At 39.1% G+C, this 18,598-nt stretch overlaps 4 protein-coding genes across 4 annotated transcripts in view; all 4 read right to left on the reverse strand.

Annotated features, from left to right (window-relative positions):
• Positions 1-18,598, reverse strand: part of LOC126798978 (uncharacterized) — a 187,386-nt gene that overhangs the window by 58,755 nt on the left and 110,033 nt on the right. The window lies entirely within an intron of this gene.
• LOC126798965 (probable inactive ATP-dependent zinc metalloprotease FTSHI 2, chloroplastic) lies at positions 3,811-8,810 on the reverse strand. Its single transcript, XM_050526066.1, has 11 exons — positions 7,358-8,810; positions 7,031-7,203; positions 6,712-6,813; positions 6,446-6,610; positions 6,188-6,328; positions 5,707-5,865; positions 5,429-5,514; positions 4,949-5,027; positions 4,691-4,813; positions 4,439-4,495; positions 3,811-4,351 (listed from the first exon to the last, which is right to left on the reverse strand). The coding sequence occupies exons 1-11, from the start codon at positions 8,703-8,705 to the stop codon at positions 4,136-4,138; spliced, it is 2,649 nt and encodes an 882-aa protein (XP_050382023.1). The 5' UTR covers positions 8,706-8,810; the 3' UTR covers positions 3,811-4,135.
• On the reverse strand, positions 11,184-13,504 carry LOC126798975 (CASP-like protein 3A1). The gene is made up of 3 exons (XM_050526078.1): positions 13,121-13,504; positions 12,068-12,203; positions 11,184-11,546 (listed from the first exon to the last, which is right to left on the reverse strand). The coding sequence occupies exons 1-3, from the start codon at positions 13,420-13,422 to the stop codon at positions 11,331-11,333; spliced, it is 654 nt and encodes a 217-aa protein (XP_050382035.1). The 5' UTR covers positions 13,423-13,504; the 3' UTR covers positions 11,184-11,330.
• Positions 15,042-18,318, reverse strand: LOC126798971 (nuclear pore complex protein NUP35). Its single transcript, XM_050526073.1, has 4 exons — positions 18,254-18,318; positions 16,924-17,531; positions 16,567-16,678; positions 15,042-15,656 (listed from the first exon to the last, which is right to left on the reverse strand). Exons 2-4 carry the CDS (start codon positions 17,499-17,501, stop codon positions 15,345-15,347), a joined length of 1,002 nt encoding a protein of 333 aa, XP_050382030.1. The 5' UTR covers positions 17,502-17,531; positions 18,254-18,318; the 3' UTR covers positions 15,042-15,344.

The raw sequence follows: 18,598 nt of genomic DNA on the forward strand, positions 1-18,598 counted from the left end.
TATGACAATGGAGTGGCACAGCTGGTGTAGTTGCTTGAGTTCGGTTGTGTAACTTGTGTTTTGCTGATCAGTTTATGTGAGAAATGAAGAGCTCGTGAGGACACCGTAATAGACATTACATTTTACATGATGAGATTGGCGTGAGTGAGGTGCTTCAAGTAACTTTTACATTTTACATATGACATTTCCATATATCATTAGTTTTACTCATCTTTGTTCCTTTTAAGTACTCTCCAACAACATTAACAACTGCAAACATTGGTCAGTACACACACGGTAGCAACATATATTATGACAATTTTGTTTTAAATATATATTTTCATAAGATTCATTGGGATAATGGAGGGAATTAACAACGTAGTAATTTATTAGAATTACAATAGGATGTTCAAAATTGTTAAAATATATACATTATTATGAACATATAGTCCAGTCTCAAAGCAAATGAAGCAAACATACTCCCTCATCTTTCGGATCTAATTAGTGATTAGAACAACTTTTTGTCAAACTTACTACATCGCCATGAATTTCAATTTTGGACGGCAACCAAATTAGTATCGCAATGAGCTCTCACTTCTCCACACCATCTCTCTTTTTTATGTCTCCAACAAGAGGATGCTGGCCGTCATGATAGTTCTCAACAAATACTTTACAATTAAAGAATGAATTCAAGCAAATTCAACTGTTTGCGGCAACGTTAGGTGTCTTTTTTTTGCCGATGATGCACGAATTCAAATTGTTGACCCTTGAATTGTGTAGGAATTGGCTCTATGCCGGGAAAAAAAATTTAGTGCTCACGGAGAACCACGTGGTAATATCTAGCGGTTCTCATCATCTGTTATATTTTGACACATGGATTTATTACACTAAAATTATAATTTTATATATTTTATTATTTGTGAAATGACATTCATGAGTATTGATAATTTTGAACTAGAATTTAGAGTTTAGAGTTTAGAGTTTAGGTTTAGGGTTTAGGGTTTTAGAGTTTAGGGTATTAGAGTGTAGGGTGTAGGGTTTTAGAAAGAAACCCAAAATAGTCTTCGATAAAATAGCTTAAATATAATTTTTTTAATTAAATCATAAGTGTCAAATGGTGATTGAAATAAAATATTACTGGACACTGCCACATGTTCTCCGGGTGAACTGAAAAATTCCTCATATGCCGAGGACACCGGGTGGCATTCAGTGCAAATGATTCTCTCTCCGAAGTCAAGCTTTTAGAGAATTTATATATTTCCAATCCTAAAATATATAACATAAATAAAAGATAATAATTATGAGCATATTAGGCAACGGAAGAATCAACAAATGGGCAAATTATGATAGAATGTGCAACACTTCCCTTTGTAGCTAACAGAAACTGAAAAAAAAATTGGTTTAATTTATGTCTGTCGTCAACAATCGAAATTTATCCCCACGTATCATTGGGAAATTGTATAGTGTTGATACTTGATAAGACATACAAGAAAAAAGTTCATCATGATAGCTCGTACGTATTGGACCAAATAAATAATCAAACACAGACCCGCCATATATTATAATTAAGAAACAAGGTTCAATACTGAATCTTATATTAAAAGGCGAGGTGCGCACACTTTTTAACAGCCAAGATTAATTTCTAAGAAATGAAAAGACTACGGGGCTGAACACACTAGAGCTAAACTTGTGACAACAAGAGCAGTAAGTGACCAAGGTGTTATTGAGATCACAACTCCTAAACTTGGTGAAGATAAAGGAGAGTCTGCAACAAAATCATGAGGTTCAGGTGAGTCAGCAGAGGACTGTGGAGATTGCGAAATTGGATGAGGTTCCATCACTTCAACTATCACTCTCTGGCCGTTTTTGCAATGATCTGGGACTCCACTGATGTAGTAAAAGGGGCCAGACCTATCGAGCTTCATTATGCTCTTCCCGTTATTAAATCCGATGATTGGATTCCTTGTGTCGCAGTGGTAATAGCCCCATTTGTCTACCTCAAGAACTGAATCATTCTTGTACTTGAAAGCTGTAAAACAAACCAACAGTACGTACGTACCATCAAATATAGAAGTAATATAACCAAATTAATGCATGCAATATATCAGTTAAAGAGACAACGTACTTAGAAGCCAAACTTCGCAATAGGTAACAGATTCAACAAATGAAAGAATAAGAAGTCAAGAAACCTGAGGCATAGTGTGCTATATATAAAAGAGGACGATCTATTTAGTTAGAGAGAGTAATGATAGAACTCACAGAGTGAATCTCCAACATGAAACCTGTTCCTGGAAGCCCAGTCAGAGTAGACAGCGGAGTTGTTTGAGCCAGGCTGCTGCCAGCCGAAATCATCACCAACTTGGAATTCCGTAGCAGAAGAGTTTACAACAACAAGAGCCAATAAAAGCATCAAGAAAGACACCATGAAAGAAGCCATGTTTTGATGTATTCTCGCAGTCGCTATTGCTGCGGGTCTAGGAAGCAATATGGAAATGAAACTGAAAACTGACCTGAAGAAGAAGAAGAAGACTTGTATAACGGTTGTTTGGAGATCGTGAGGAGAATATGGGACACCTCTGGGTGATTGTGTGCCTGTTGGCGGTTAAATTTCAGTTCAAACTTCAATTACGATAACCAATGGGGCCTTGAGAATTTTTCCCAGACTGAAATGTTGTCACGTTTTTCTGTTTTTTTCTTTCTTACGTTTTATTAGAACTCCATCACAAAGAAAGAGTGGGCATATATTGTCATGACTCCCTCATGTGTTTTAGTTAGTTGTTACTTTTACTTATAAGAACACAGGGTATAATTTTCGGAAACACACAAAGTTTAGATCAAATTAAGTAGTTGTTATATCACCAATTCTTCTGGTCACTAAGATAATGGAGAAAATTAATACACATGGATTTTCAATCGTAATTACTCCAAGAGACTACTATTTATAAAATGTTTTAAAACTTGGCTAGTTTCTTTACTAATTTTTTATCGATCTCCACTAGAATATCTAAAAAGTATCAAGGTTTAGCTTTAGCTAAGATGAGACAAAAAAAAACAGATTTTAGCTAAATATACAACTTACTTTAAGTCTAAGTATCTACTAGATTATATAACTTAAGAACAAGCTAGATTTAGTTCATTCTTAGAGATGCTCTTTACAGAAGAGCTTAATTAAATGCAATTTGAATTTCAGATTAATACAAGTTTTAGATTATGTGGTCAAATGTAAATACAATTTCAAGTCCCTACCTTCAATAGTTTACTTAAGGAAATTCAGTCAATGACTCAATATCCACAAATAATCTTATCTTATGTAGATTTATACTTTTCCAATTTAAGAACACCTCTATTGTTCAATTAAGTATTGTTGGAAAAGAAAATGTTTAGTTGAGAAATATATCTAAAATTTGTGAGAGACGTACATATTTTTAGCATAAACATTATACTGATTTAAGAATAGTCCGATATTCTATATTGGTCTGAACATGCCACTCAATTATGCAAATCTTCTTCACCTTAGCCCATTTATGCACATAAAAATTATGATGCAACGTTTTAGATCGGCATGCACCCAATTTTAGAAGAATTACTGCTTTACACTGCGGCACTGCGCTAGCTTGCTTATATCTGCACATGTAGAGTTTTTTGCCATCTCCGCTGCACTTGTTGACTGATAGTGCTGTATGTTGGCAATGCCGATTGCCAACTCTGAATGTGATGGCTTGCTCAATGTTTAGTTGTGTTTTCTTGCATGTGCTGGTGTAACTTTTTTTCTCAATTGCTTCCTGGTTGTTTTAAAAGCATGTAAATTGTTAAGAAATTAACCAACAGTGAGATTCTTCATAATCATAATGCCGTAGTGTTTTAGACTCTTAGTTCACTGAAACATTTTTAACTAAAAAATTAAATCAAAGAATATCGAAGGGGTTTCTTCCTCGTGAGGTCATGTTGCTATACGCCTATACCTGACCCCCACCATCTGTATCCTATTTGCTCCTAATTTGCGTTACACTTCTAAATTTGATCATTGCAGCATGATACATACTACATTGACGCTCTCAAAATCAATGACCAATACATGTAATTAACCCAGCTCATGTGTTGCTTGCTTCCACAGCTGCGATCAAGACTCTCCGGTAAGATACTCTCCACATCTAGCTCATAAGTTACTACCTGAAACTAATTCATTTTGCTTCATCATCATGTCCTGGAACTGCTCTCTTTTGGCAGCCCGGATGTCAAGTAAACTAGGTGGTACAGGTTTGAGGGAACCGTGTAACTCAACGAGGCTAAAGAAATCTTGTTTGGTCAGACTCTTCTTCTTCACAAGTTCATCAACAACTGCATCCATGAGCTTTCGGTTTTGCTCCAGAATCTGCAATCCACAACAATGCCATGTTCACTCTGTTAGTATAAGAATGATGAGAAACCTCACTAAAGAGACTTCATTACCCTGCATCACCTCTTTTGCGCGTTCATAGCACATGTTGACAATCTGCAATGCCTGGACATCAAGGTCCTGAAATAAAGTTCATTACAATACATTAACAGTACATTCTGTCTTCCTCTTACATTCACAGCATAGTGAAGGAGCTTGGACAGATACATATATATTGACAACACCAAAGACCAGTGACCAAATTTCAAATTACACAAGTAAAATGACAAACACCAGAACAGAACTCTGAAAATGAAAAGTAAATAATTGTATTACATTGAGACGATCTGCCACCCAAAAATTAGATAGACCATAATTTTTCTCAGAAAGGCCACCAAGAACATACGTCCGTGCAGCTGACCTAGCATTGTCTGCTGTTTCAGCCCATATTGTACTTAACTGGAGAAAACAGAAGCACAAGAAAAGAAATAATAAAACTTTTAGTTTGAGAGATATTTTACCACAGTTTTTACATCAAGGCCCATAATTTACCATAAATGAAAATAACTTTGCAAAAATAAAAGATTTTCTTACCTGACCCTCACCAAACCAAAGTTCATCAGCTGCACGAGGTGCTAGTTGAACAGTAATATGATCCAGTAGGGATTGTCGACTTCACGACATTGGAGACATGAAAAGTGTTAGAAGGAAAACAAGAAGGAAAAAAAGGTACAATGAGCAATTAAACATGAATGTGTTATGCACTTTCAACGATAGGGAACACAAATGATCTAACAAAGTTGAACCAACATCTACTTTAAGTTACATATTTCAGTAACCAAGCAGGTTTGAATTGTATCTTTACACATTTCAGTTCCTTTTCTTGACATGCTCTGGTTGTATCCCTAATATGTGTATTATGTACAAACAGTAAGAAGATGGGTAAACAGTAATCCTACTCGCTCTTTTTTTTTTATACTGAACTGTGATTATTATAGTCAATAATAAATGGGCATTTCACATGTACTTTTCCTTAAAAATCAAGACAAAAAATAAGGAATCAGTATGTCTTACGTTAGCGTTCCCTCTTTGAAGTTGATAGGATCCATCTTCATTCGAACATAACCCAATTCCCTGCCAGCTCTAGGAGCAATCGTGACCTGCAACATATGAGAAGCTGTCATAAGATATATACGTGATATTTTTTTTCTATTTATAAATTGCCCAACATGTAAAGGTAGTGCAAAGTAGAAATAAACCAACAATCTTATGCTATAAAAGGTAAACAGAAGAAGCTATGACTTTTTAAACCAAAAGATAAAGGAAGAAAGGCTTGAGCTAGGAGAACGTACAAACTCAATGTTTCTCAGATCAGGAAAGTTCGCAGCAACAACAGCCATCGCTGCTTCATTAATAGCTACTTGCTTCCATGTATCAAAACTTCTGTCCTTTCTATCTAGCATTCCTCTTTCTTCCATTTGCGCAGCTTGTAATAGGTCGTCTGTAGTAATCTGCATTCATCAGAATCAAAGGCATTCGTAAAACATACACAATGTGTAGCATAAATAATTTAATTAAAAGGCATGAATATATAAATCTTCAAAGAATTAGCCAATAGAGCTCAGATTACATGACCATGCGGCCATGCCTCTACCACATCTTTTAAGGGAATAGACAGAAGTATAATTGCAACATAACTCTCATATTCCAAAAGATGTCATATCATGTTGCCTGACTAAGCTTTCAAAACTTTTTTTTCACTACTATTTCTCTTCTTCTGCCTCTTTGATTAAAGGTATAGGTTTTTTATGGAAAGTTGAGAGAAAGTAATACCTCAGTTCTTCCATCACGCATCATGTTGATTGCAGCAACCTCGACTATATTAGCTAGCTCCGCACCGACCATTCCATCACTCATACTTGCAATAGCCATATAGTCCACATCATCGGCCATTGGTTTCTTGCGTGCATGGACCTATAATCAGGATACACAAAGAAACCGGAAAATTATACGCCGCTCATAGAAACAATAAAAACTAAGAACAATCAATGTCTGGGAGTGGAAATGGAGCATGATGTGAAGTCCAAATACCTTCAGAATTTCAATGCGACCTATAAGGCCAGGCTTAGGGATAAATATCTTCCGATCAAAACGTCCAGGTCTGACCAGGGCTGGATCTAAAATGTCTGGTCTATTTGTGGAAGCAATAGTGATAACTTCCCCTCTTCCTTCAAACCCATCCAAGCAAACGAGGAGCTGGAGCATCAAGACAACATTGAACAATTTTAAGCTATTAGCTACAAAATATAAATAAAATAATAAATGCTAAAAAGTTCAAGCATTAATTTATAACCAACCTGGTTAAGAGTAGCATCACGTTCTTGTCCACCAGAACCCTTGATCAAACCACGCTCCCTTCCAACAGCATCCAACTCATCAATGAAGACAACTGATGGAGCCTGCGCACACACAAATGACACAACACAACTATAAAATGTAACGATGTGCTCAGCAAAAAAAGAACAGGATGAACAAGAAACGGACAGCATCTTCAAATATGGTATAATACCTCAATTATAATACTGAAAAGAATTAGCAGGAACAACTTATTAAATAATGATATTGAGAGAGATGGAACATAAAAGAATCACAATTGAACAGCTAATGTCCACTTACATTTTCCTTTGCTTCCTGGTAGAGTGCTCGGACACGAGAAGCACCAACGCCAACATATATCTCCACAAACTGAGAGGCCGAAATGGAAAAGAAGTTGACGCCAGCCTCACCAGCAACGGCTTTTGCAAGCAAAGTCTTCCCCACTCCAGGAGGGCCACAAAGAAGTATCCCACCTGATGAACAAAACAATCACCCAAAATATATAAGCAAACATCAAAAACACAGACGTAATATGCTTTTGCAAAATAGAAGCATAGACACTCCAATCATGACCAAAAACTATCCCTTAAAAGTCAATAACAGAGCAGCATTGCAGCAAAAACCAACCTGGAATTTTAACACCTCTTCTCCTATACATTTCCCCATGAGTGAAGAACTTGACAATCTCCTCAAGCTCAAGCCTGATCTTCCCAAGCCCCGCCACATCCGTAAACTTAACATCCACACCTCTCTCCAAATACTGCGGCATCCTCTTATTATGCGCCCGTCTCACACGAGCCCCGGATTTCATGAACTGCATTGCCATCTTCATATAAGGATTCTGCTCCCCCTTCCCCTGTTCCCCCTCCTCATCCTCCTCTCCCCCCTCAATCCCCTCCATCCTCTCCAAATCCCTCATCTTCTTCCTCTCCTCCGCCTCCGCCTGCTCGATCTTCAACCTGTCCTCGTAATCCTTCTTCTGCCGCCTATAACTAAGCACCACAGTCCTGTAAAATATATAAAAGAACACCAACCCAAGCGCGGTGGCCACATTCGAGTCCTGAGCCAAATTGGCCCACACATTGGCCATTTCCAAGTAGTTCCGGCGAGCCGCCCTCAACGACTCGTCGTGTTTCTTCTTTCTAATTTCTCTCCTCACTCTCCTCTCCTCCTCCTTCTTCTGCGCCTTCATTGCCCGATCAATCATCTCTCTCTCACTCCTCATCCTCTCCAGCTCCTCCTTCCTCTGCGCCTTGAACTGCTCCCTCGCCTGCCGGAGCTCCGCCGCCCGCTTGCTCTCCTTCCTCGCCGGCTTCCTCGTCCTCGAAAACCACGCCACCACCGCCGGCATTCTCGCCAAAAAACTCAGATACGGCAGCGGCACCTCCGGCGGCCGCAGCGGCGGCGTGTAGGCGTTGACACAGAGCGAGTCAAACCCCAGCTTCTCCCACTCCTCCCAGAACCGCCGGTCGCTCTCCGCCGGCGGCAGAACCGTGCGGAGGACTCGCGAGTCTTGGAGAACCACCAGCACCGGCTCGGCTCTGAGCCGGAGCTCGGTCCCCGGCGGCTTGATGACGTGCTTGAGGTTGGCGTCGCGGCTGAGGTCGAGGAGCTGAGTGTAGGGGATGCGGTTGGAGACGACGGGGAGGCCCTGGGACCAGGAGTGGAGCTCCTGAGGAGATAAGGCGTCGGATTTCTTGGGGGCGCGTGGCTTTTTGGGCTTGACGGCGGCGCGTGAGGGCGGGGTTTGGGGGAGAGCGGCGGAAATTACGGTTAGAGTGACGGAGAGCTTGAGGAAGTCGAAATTGGGGGTCCTGGTTTTGTCATTTTCGTCGTTATTATCGGAAGAAGTGGAGAAGTGGGAGGAAATGGAGGAGGAGGAGGAGGAGAGTCTGGGTTTTGGGGGTTTGGGGGTTTTGGGATTTGGGAGTAGGGGTGAGGATGAATAAGAGCCCAGAAGGCATTGGCAGGCCATTGTTGGTGGGTAGTAAGGAAGCTAGATTCTCTGCCACATTTGACAAGAGGAGGTGAGTTTTTGAGATGAAGGAGCTTGGTTTTTGCAGGGAGCTCAAGTGAGCTTCTCTGCGAGTTGAAATGTTTCGTTATTTATGAGATTAGGAGATTGGGAACGACGACTAAAATCAACGTCGTCGTTTTGGTGTTACTTTTCTGTTGGCTTCAAAACGGTGCGTTTTAGTGCCAAACGCAACGTCGTCGTCTTAAGGGATTGATGTTGAGGATTCCTAAACTTTAAAACATAAATGAGGAGTGTAGATTATAAAACGGGAAGTGCGAATTTCAATTTTTGAACAAAATCAAACATTACAGTTATTGTACGTGTGAGAAAATCGGTAAAAACTTATCTAGAAAAGTGTCATGATCTGGATTTGCTCTCCAAATGTCCTTAATTTTGAAACTTTTGAGTTCTTAGGAAATAGGCTATATTAGGTCTTGGGTTCGAGTCACAACAAGAGACAGGTATGCTCGTCAACGGGCCGGGTTCGGGCCTTAGTAAATTTAAATAAGTGGCGGACCGGGTATTTTTAAAAATACGAAAATCCAAGCCCGTCCATCTAAAGCGGGCCGTGCGGACTTTTGTGAGCCGGGCTGGGCCTTGCGAGCTTGTATTAAAAAATATATAGTATTCTAATTTAAAGGTTTGAAACAATAAAAGAATTATTAGAAAACATTCTAAAAAAGTCACAAATAATATTTAGTTTCGAAATATTGTTGATCTACACCAATAGATGTGATCGATATATATATATTTAGGGACCATGTAAAAATTTCATCCGTTTTGAACATGGTTTGACCGTCCGTACCTACGGTCAACCAAAAATTATGCATTTTCACATAATAAAACCTCATTGACTAGGGCTTTTCCAAATGAGTTTCCTTGTTACGATCACTCACGATCGATGAAAAAAATTAGGTAATTTCAAACATGTAAACAGTTTTCTACATTCGCACTTGGTAATGGGTCCCCCCTTATAGCATATTAATAGTGTTTTCAATTTACCGAAAATTCTAACGGTCAAATGAGGTCCGAATTGGATGAAATTTTTATAGAGTCACTAAATATATATACCGATCACATCAGCTGGTATCGATCAATCCCGAGAAGTTTCATTCATATAGTCGTTTCATAATGTGATAGTTTTTATTCTAAACCTAATATAAAGGTTATAATACATTAGTTGACACTTAGGCGATCGCCAACTCTAGTTCAAAATATGGTCGATCGAGACCAACAGATGTGATCAGTATATATATTTAGGGACCCCGTAAAAATTTCGTCTGTTTTGGACATGGTTTGACCATTCGTACCAACGGTCAACTAAAAAATAGGCGTTTTGACATATTGAAACCCCATTTACCGGAGCTTTGCCAAATAGATTTCTTCAGTGCGACCGCACACGATAGGTAACAAAAATTAGGTGATTTTAAATATGCAAACGGCTTTTGGCGTTCATATCTTTGTAATGGGTGAGGCCTTAGGATATATAAGTGGTGTTTTCGGTATACCTGAAATTCCGATGGTCAAACGAGGTATGAATTGGATGAAATTTTTACAGAACCACTAAATATATATACCTATCACTGCGGTTGGTGTCGATCGATTCCGAGAAGTTTTCTTCATATAGTCGCTTCATAATGCGATATTTTTATTATAAAACTTAATATAAAAGTGGTGATACATTAGTGGACACTTCGGCAATCGATAACTCCAGTTCGAAATATGGTCAATCGACACCAGTAGATGTGATTAGTATATATATTTAGGGACCCCGTAAAAATTTCGTTTGTTTTGGATATTATTTGACCGTCCGTACCTACGGTCAACAAAAAAAAGGCGTTTTGACATATTAAAATCCTCATTGACCGGGGCTTTACCAAATGGGTTTCCTTAGTGCGACCGCACACAATCGGTGATAAAAATTAGGTGATTTCAGATATGCAAACGGCTTTCGGTGTTCGCATTTTGGTAATGGATCTTCCCTTATGACATATTAGTGTTGTTTTCGGTTTATCGGAAATTCCGACAGACAAAAGAGGTCCGAATTGGATGAATTTTTTACAGGGTCATTATACACTATATATATATACCGATCACTTCGGCTAGTGTCGATCGGTCCCAAGAAGTTTCTTTCATATAGTCGCTTCATAATGCGATAATTTTATTATAAAACCTAATAAAAATATGTATGTATAATATTTTATTATTTAGCGAGCTTTCACAGACCGGGTTTTGTGAGCTTTTGGCGGGCCGGGTTCACGGCCAAGTTTCACACCTCTAATCTAAACCTGGTTCTCTACCCACGGAAGCGAGCTTTTGCAGGCTTTCTCGCGGGCCAGGCCGGGTAAAAGCCCATCGGGCTTGCTGGCCTCCACCGGCTTTTCAGATCCGCGCTAAATGATGAGACCTAGACATTGAGTTATTCAACATTCAGCATTTCACCACATAAAGAAAGATACGTATTTGGAACTATATAGGAAATACATGAAGCCTTAAGACAGATAAGGCTTAATGTTTTAGAATTATGATATGGCTAGGGTGCAAGTGATTAAGTACTGCGTGGAAACAAATAAGCAGGGTAGCTCAATTGTTGGAGAGCCAGATTACATTCTGAACAGCAGATGTGGCCAGCAAAAGGCAACTTAAGAAAGTGAAGGCTATGGAGATGGCAATGTGGTTGCAGAAGATATTTAGTGGTTTACAGAAGTTCGGGAGAGGTGTGTGCCGGATTCCTGTGCGATTCAGGTTGCTTACTCCGGATGCAGCTGACCCTGCGCTCATCAGCGCATATGCAAATACCTGTGGAAGGAAAACGGTGACACTTCAATTTCACTGAAATGTAAATACTAAATACTGTAGTGCTACCAAATAGGACATCAAGGTTGAATTTGGGAAGGGTTTGGTACTATGCAAGCTATACCATATGGAAGAAAACACAATTCTACCAATATCATGGAATCATTTGCTCCATTATGAATCTCTATGATATAGACCTTGATTCACATGAGTGACATGACATATGTTTTTTATCGTTTTCATCTGGACTTTAAGCAAAGTGAGAATCTTATGAATCTTCAATTATAATTCAACTTCAATACAAGGAGACAGATAAGCCTGTCTATTATATACTAGCAGGAGGACATTATAACTAAAAAAACAAAGCTATATTACTACAAACTCAACTCAGAACTTTCAGGAGGATGGGCTAGAGAGGAAACTAATTATCAACAAATTGAAGAAACCACTAAAACCACAGAGCTTATATGCCGGGTTGTAATTGCATTTCCGCAAAGGCCAATTTACAAGGGTGTATGGATTACCTGATCCCCAGCAAAGCTAAGCCAGGCATGATTCCTCGAGGGAATCATCGGATACTTTCTCAGCAGCCTAGTTCCACTCATCAGTAGTTGCAGCAATGAATAAACTGTCACAGCTGCTGTGATACCAACCACATATCTGCACACCCAAAATTTAGAAACTTCAGTACCTTCATATCATCCAAATCGCCCCTTTAAGTTTTAACAACAACAACACCTAAAATATTACATTTGCTAGATAACCTCATTATCGTTATTAAGTACTAACCTATTGTAAAATGTAAATCTTACTTTAATTTCAAGTTTAAACTCCCAGATTCAAATTCATGCACTTCAAATGATCAATGCTACATTACTAATGCATGACGAGAAACACAGATGCAACTTCCCTACAATCCCAATAGCCGGTAAAACATGATATTTGATCATGGAATTCTGATTGATTGTTTCCCAATTAATTGGTAACCACTGGGGCCTAAAATGCAGAGCAAATTTCTATTTCAACTAGTTAATTTCAAGATTAGTTATGGGGAAACATTCCACTCTTGGCAATATAATCAATAGAGCAAGATTCCAGCTATCAAATAATTTGATCTAACAATTATTCTTGGTTGTGACTTGTGAGCTAGTTTCCAAGTTATATCAAACAAGATGACAAATGTTAAAAGGAGACAAAATAAAAAAAAAGGGTGAATAGATTTTAGAAAAACCAAGTAGAATTTTAAAATCCCTCACGGGTCTGATTCTGTTCATCGAAATTGAAATGAAGCTGGGAATAGCTAGGTTCAAAACTTGTCACTTCGAACTTTCGAAGTGCCAATCAGAAGGGTACTTTCGTCAACACGAAACCTCGTCTCAAGGGAAAACCAACATAACATGACAAACCAAACCAGTACACCTGGCCGGATTCTCCGACCAGCTTGGGAGAAAACCGAGCAGTAAAAATAAACACGAAACACCAAGTCTATTTTGAAAAAAAGAAATCGAAAGAGGTAGACAACGGCCGGAATATGGAACCTTTCCGGCAAGATGGAGAAAAGTAGAAGGGGGACTTACTCGAAGGACTGAGCGAAAGACCACTTGGAGTAAACGGGGAAGTGGAAACCATAGATGGTGATGTTGCTGGCTTGCCGGGCAGTGAGCATGAACGACAACGCCGTGAGGGAGGACGCCATGCAGAGCAGCCTCAGGCACACGTGAGCCAAGTCAGCTTTCCCGAGTTGATGAGCTGATGATGAAGATGACGACTTGGCCGGCTGTTGCGGCCCAGTAGTACTACTCGTGGTGGTTCCGTTCGCCACCGCCTTGGTCTCCGCCACCTCCACGTCGCATGACGTCGTTTTCCTGCCGCCCAACATCGTCAGTAGTCTTTTCTCTCTTTTTGGTGAGAGAGAGAGAGAGAGAGAGAGAGAGAGAGAGAGAGAGAGGGTTGTAGGTGTAGAGATACGTGAGCAAACTGCGAGGTAGAAGTAGCAGTGAACTAGTGACGCCTATTTGGCGATTTTTGTTTTATAAATGGACCAACCGGTTACTCTACCATGCGGTGTTCTTCCATTTGTCCTTGTTCAGTTCTTTTTTATGACAAAACAAGAGATAATAGCAAAGTCATCACAATTATGTTTTGGTACGATTTAATGACTATTTGTAGAACTGAGATCTACAAGTATATTATAGCAAACCAAGTATGATCTCGTAGTGCGGCACTAATTACCAGTGGCCACTACCACACAAAAAGTTTTAATGATCATTTTTTTGCCATCATTTTTATAACGTCATCCAAATTTAAACGTCGTAAAATTAGTAGAAGATGACGTTTTCGACCGAACGTCATGATAATACTATCATGCAATTTTGTATTTATAGCGGTGCCAACATATATTTAATTTCAAACGCCTCTCAAACATTCCTACTGATCACAAACTAACTCAATTTTCTACTTTAAACATTCATTTGTAGAACATAATATCCAATTTGCAATTTGGCATTGCCTTACCTCCCTGCCTCCTTAAGATAGTCCCAATCTCGTCTCAAATTCTATCCATTCTACTATCAGTCAAATGAAAACATCATTTTATATCACATAACATATTGTACAAACTAGTTCAGGTCTGTCTTATCTATCACATCAAGTCAATAACCTATTGGAGTTCAACCATTTGAAACACTACATACGTATAGCGGTGATAAGATCATGATCAGTTCAGCACCCGTGAGTCTCTGTACTTGTGTACATATATCGCCATGGAAGTGATAGCTTTGTTTTGTTATACGGTATTTCAGTTCTACCACACGTACACTTGTTGGACTCGTCACTTGGAATCACCACTGCGATGAGCTAACGATCAAGGACCTCATGGGGCACCTCAAGTTTTGAACCTTCTTCCTGATCCTAAAAATGTCATTCTTGAAAAGGATATGTTGTGTTTTTTTTCATAGAGAAAGTGTCGGTCGTATCAAGAAAAAAAATCAATACGTACAACTCTTAAGTAGATGTGATCTATCTATGATCCATATCTATTTAGCAACTTCAGATGAAAACAGAAAAAGAAGCAGTCTAAGATAAAATAATTGCCGGAGAAAGCAATGCAATGACTATATCTGTGTTCATGTACGTCTTGCGTGTCAAATGTTAGAGACGAGCCCAGAAAGTTCAGAAGACATTTAAGGTGGCATCTAAATCGTAACTATTATTATTGCACTAGCTACTGGATTGAGTTTGGGACAAACGATGATATTCATCTTCCCTATGTAGGAATCAAAACTGACGACTAGCATTAAAGCCCATGTTACTCACATAAGTAATTGCATGATTCATGTTCTCGACTATCATGCATAGAACGTAGAAGCATGGAACAACATGATCTCCATAATTTGGATCAAATTCAGCAGAAGGGGGAGGGTTAGAGTCGAAATCTGCCTAAACATTGAAACGTTCTATATACTATTGGGGCCATAGCCGAGCATGCCACTCGAAGAATATATCATTATATCAATCTGCGACAAGAGAAGCCTGAGACACTATCATTGATATCAGCTCTCCACGGTATCAACTATCAACCATCAATCATTGCACAAAAACTGGAACAAACCAAACGTTTTACCTCGCCCTCAAGTGACCTGTATTACACTATTATAGCTTTGAAAATTCTGGAGAATATAAAAGGGGGGGTTTAATTGAGTGATCTGGTCACCCCTTCAAATTTGGACGGTAAACCTAATCGCCGCAACTATTACATCTCGACACAGAAATCTCACAGTAACAGTTGGCTGACCACAGCAGCTAGACTCCGAACATCAAATCCATGACCTTGGAAACCAAAGACTTCGTTGGGGAAGCAATTGTGCCTCCAGATTGCTGCGCACTGGTATTACCATTTTGAAGATAGTAAGGGCGAGGGGCCGCTCCTGAAGCATCCAGCTCTGCATGTCTCGTGGATGATGGCGGGGGCAAGGTCATGAAACCCTGATTGTTGATGAGCCGTTCATTTAAGGTATGGCGTTGCATTGGATCCAGTGGCTTCACACCTATGATCAATGCTCCATTAATTTGCATCCCGTTCTTACTGAGAGCTTTCTGAGCATCAGAGGAACTCTGCACCACCAAAGAAGTGAACATTCAGAACTTGTACTCAAATTTACATCATCTTCAGTGCAGTTGCCGAAACCATAGCTTAATTCATCAGCCAAGTAAAGCACATATTCACATTGGGAATATATAGCCAAGAATTTGAAAAACAAAGGCACACCCACATTACATACGCTACCTACAAAAATATCCAGTACAATGGGCGGATCATGACAACAAAAAGAGGCCAGACACAAGATGGGAAAGAAGGTCAAAAATTAACCAAAGAATGATTGTTATTTCCAAATGGCCAACCCATGAACTAACACCATCATAAATTCCTTTCGTTCAATATAACCACATTTTCTTCTTCTTCTTTTTTTGTCATAGCCTAGCAGTAATAACTTGATCTTGCAATTTCTTAGACAGAATGACCTAGGAATGATCAAGGTGCATATGATGCCTCCATGCAGCAATGTTGAACCAATTTTACATAAGTGATAATGATTTGGCAGCGATACATGTCACAAAATTGGCAATGCTTGTAGTGGATCAAGGATTTTGTAACCCGGATCTAAAATAAATTACAAGGCAAGACGAAATACGAAGTCATTTGGATCTTATTCAGACTTCCATAGAGCACCTAGTCGACAACCAAAAATCAATTTGAACAGAAGATACAGTACACTTCTTACATAAATCAAATAAAAAATTCAGGACTGTATCTTTCAATACGTGAAAAACAATAATCAATGGAAGAGTGTAATTTAATGACCCATGATGTTTTCTTAATTTTTATTCAACTTCTATCTTCCATTTGGCATGCATTTCTTATAGTGAGCCTAGCTCTAAAATCTATAAACAGATAAAGGTTGCAAAAACTAAACTGATATATGGTATAAATTCACTATACTTTAACACGGTAAAAGAGAAGAACCTGGTATAGAATGTGCATCCAGTTGGCATCTCTTGGGCCAGGAACATGTTTCAAAATGACACCACATTTCTCCAACTCCCGTAAAACTAAATTTGTATCAGCTGGAGAAAATCTGGAAAGAGCAAACACTATGAGAGGCCATAATGTAGATTCATAACTTCAACACAAAGATAGATAAGTACTCTCATGCATGTAACTTTAGACTGAATAAGGTTTAATCACTAGAACTTACGCCTCAAAATTTGGTAAACAATAAGACATCCAAAAGCACACCAAAGATAAAAATGACAGAGAACAAGAGAGAGATCCCACTAAATTTAGAGTAATGCATAAGAAAAGGTGTGGTCAAGTCATTACCCATAAACAGTAACCCATTCTTCCTCTTGGGGATTTGCAGCAGGCATGGTATTCCTTTGCATTTCTGGCCTTGCAACTTCCCTTGGAGGTGGGAGAGTGATCAGAGCACCAGGCTGAACAACACCCTCCACAGGTGAACTCATTCCTTTGTCGTCTTGCTCACCACCACTCTTTGAGGGTGACCCCCACCAATTCATACCAGCTGAACCCTGTTGCCCATGCTGTCCACTTGAGAGAGCATAAGAAGTGCTGGCCTCCAATTTGTTTTTAACAGGAGTAGAAAAATCATATCCAGAACTTTGGAATGGACTTCTGGGATCCGATTTGATTTCTGGGGATATCGGATAATCATGAATTCCAGATTCAGGGGAGAAATCTGAACGGTCTTCGAAAGTGTAGAGAGGAGGAGGGGGAAGGTCCGACCGATCACTACAACTCTCACGCCATAGAGCAGATACTGCAGCCGCCTGGCCTGGAGTTGAAATCTTTCCTCTCCGCGACGAGATAGGTGAAGCTAAATCCTGGTAAAACAATGTCTGCCTGCTAGATTTCGGAGTTCTGTTCACAGTGGCACTCATCCTGTGAATTCTTCAAGGCCAGATTTGCCTCTGGAAATCAACACCACAACACAGCATTGCATTTAGTCTCCACATCAAACAAGGAATACTTGGTTTATTCCGGCAACTAGAATGTTTAAAATAATCTCATTACAACTAAATATCGGAGAATGTTCAGTCCTGACACACTACTTTACATATTACAATCCCCAAAAATATCCCAACTTTTGTTACTTTTCCTCGTGCAAACTTTCTCGGCAACCAAATGACAGCTTAGTTCAAACTAAGAATAAACTCTCACAGTAATATCAACACGGTGAATTCATATACGCAAGTAAACGCAGAATCTTGGTCCTGGAGTCCATCCCCTAGTATCAAACCTTAAGTAACTTTGATCTTACAATGTATAAATCACCACCCCAAATTGCACAGTTTGTAGTTTAGATAAAATCCCCAGGAATCTATGTGCAGTTCAAAACTATTGGAACCCAATTCAAAAACAACAGCAAAAACCCAAATTTTGTACTTTTATTTTCTTGCCATAAATCAAATGAACACACAATGAAACAGGGACATAAAGACCAGACTGTTTTTCACAGTAGATCAGAAAAGACCGAATTCATTCTCCTATTTAATTGAATGGCTTTGATTCTGATTCCACAATACTGAACTTGCAGTTATTCAGATTCTAAGCACGAAAAAAAACTAATAATAGTTCAAAATTAAATACTGAAAAAGCGACAACTGCGATGAGGTTAGGGAGATAGAGTCACCTGGGAATCGAAGGATTGAAGTTAAAGATTGAGAAATGGGAGGACTTTTATTCTGGGCCTTCGGACCAATTTGAAACCCTAAACCCTCTTCCACCATTTTCAAATTTGATTTAGATTCGGTGTATTTGTTCGATATTACCATTTTGTCCTCGTCTATTATTGGCGTCGTACAGTATTTTTTTGTTCCGGAACTCTTACCATTATTTGGTCCTACGCTCCGGCATATGCCTTTTCATCAGAAATTGATTGGAATAATCAGTTTGTTACTCTGTTGAGTCTGTTCATATGGATTTCCATAGTAAAAGTCAAGTCGAATTTCAATACTTTAATAGTCACAGTATTAGT

This window comes from Argentina anserina, chromosome 6, assembly GCF_933775445.1.
Source record: "Argentina anserina chromosome 6, drPotAnse1.1, whole genome shotgun sequence".
NCBI classification, from domain to species: Eukaryota; Viridiplantae; Streptophyta; class Magnoliopsida; order Rosales; family Rosaceae; genus Argentina; species Argentina anserina.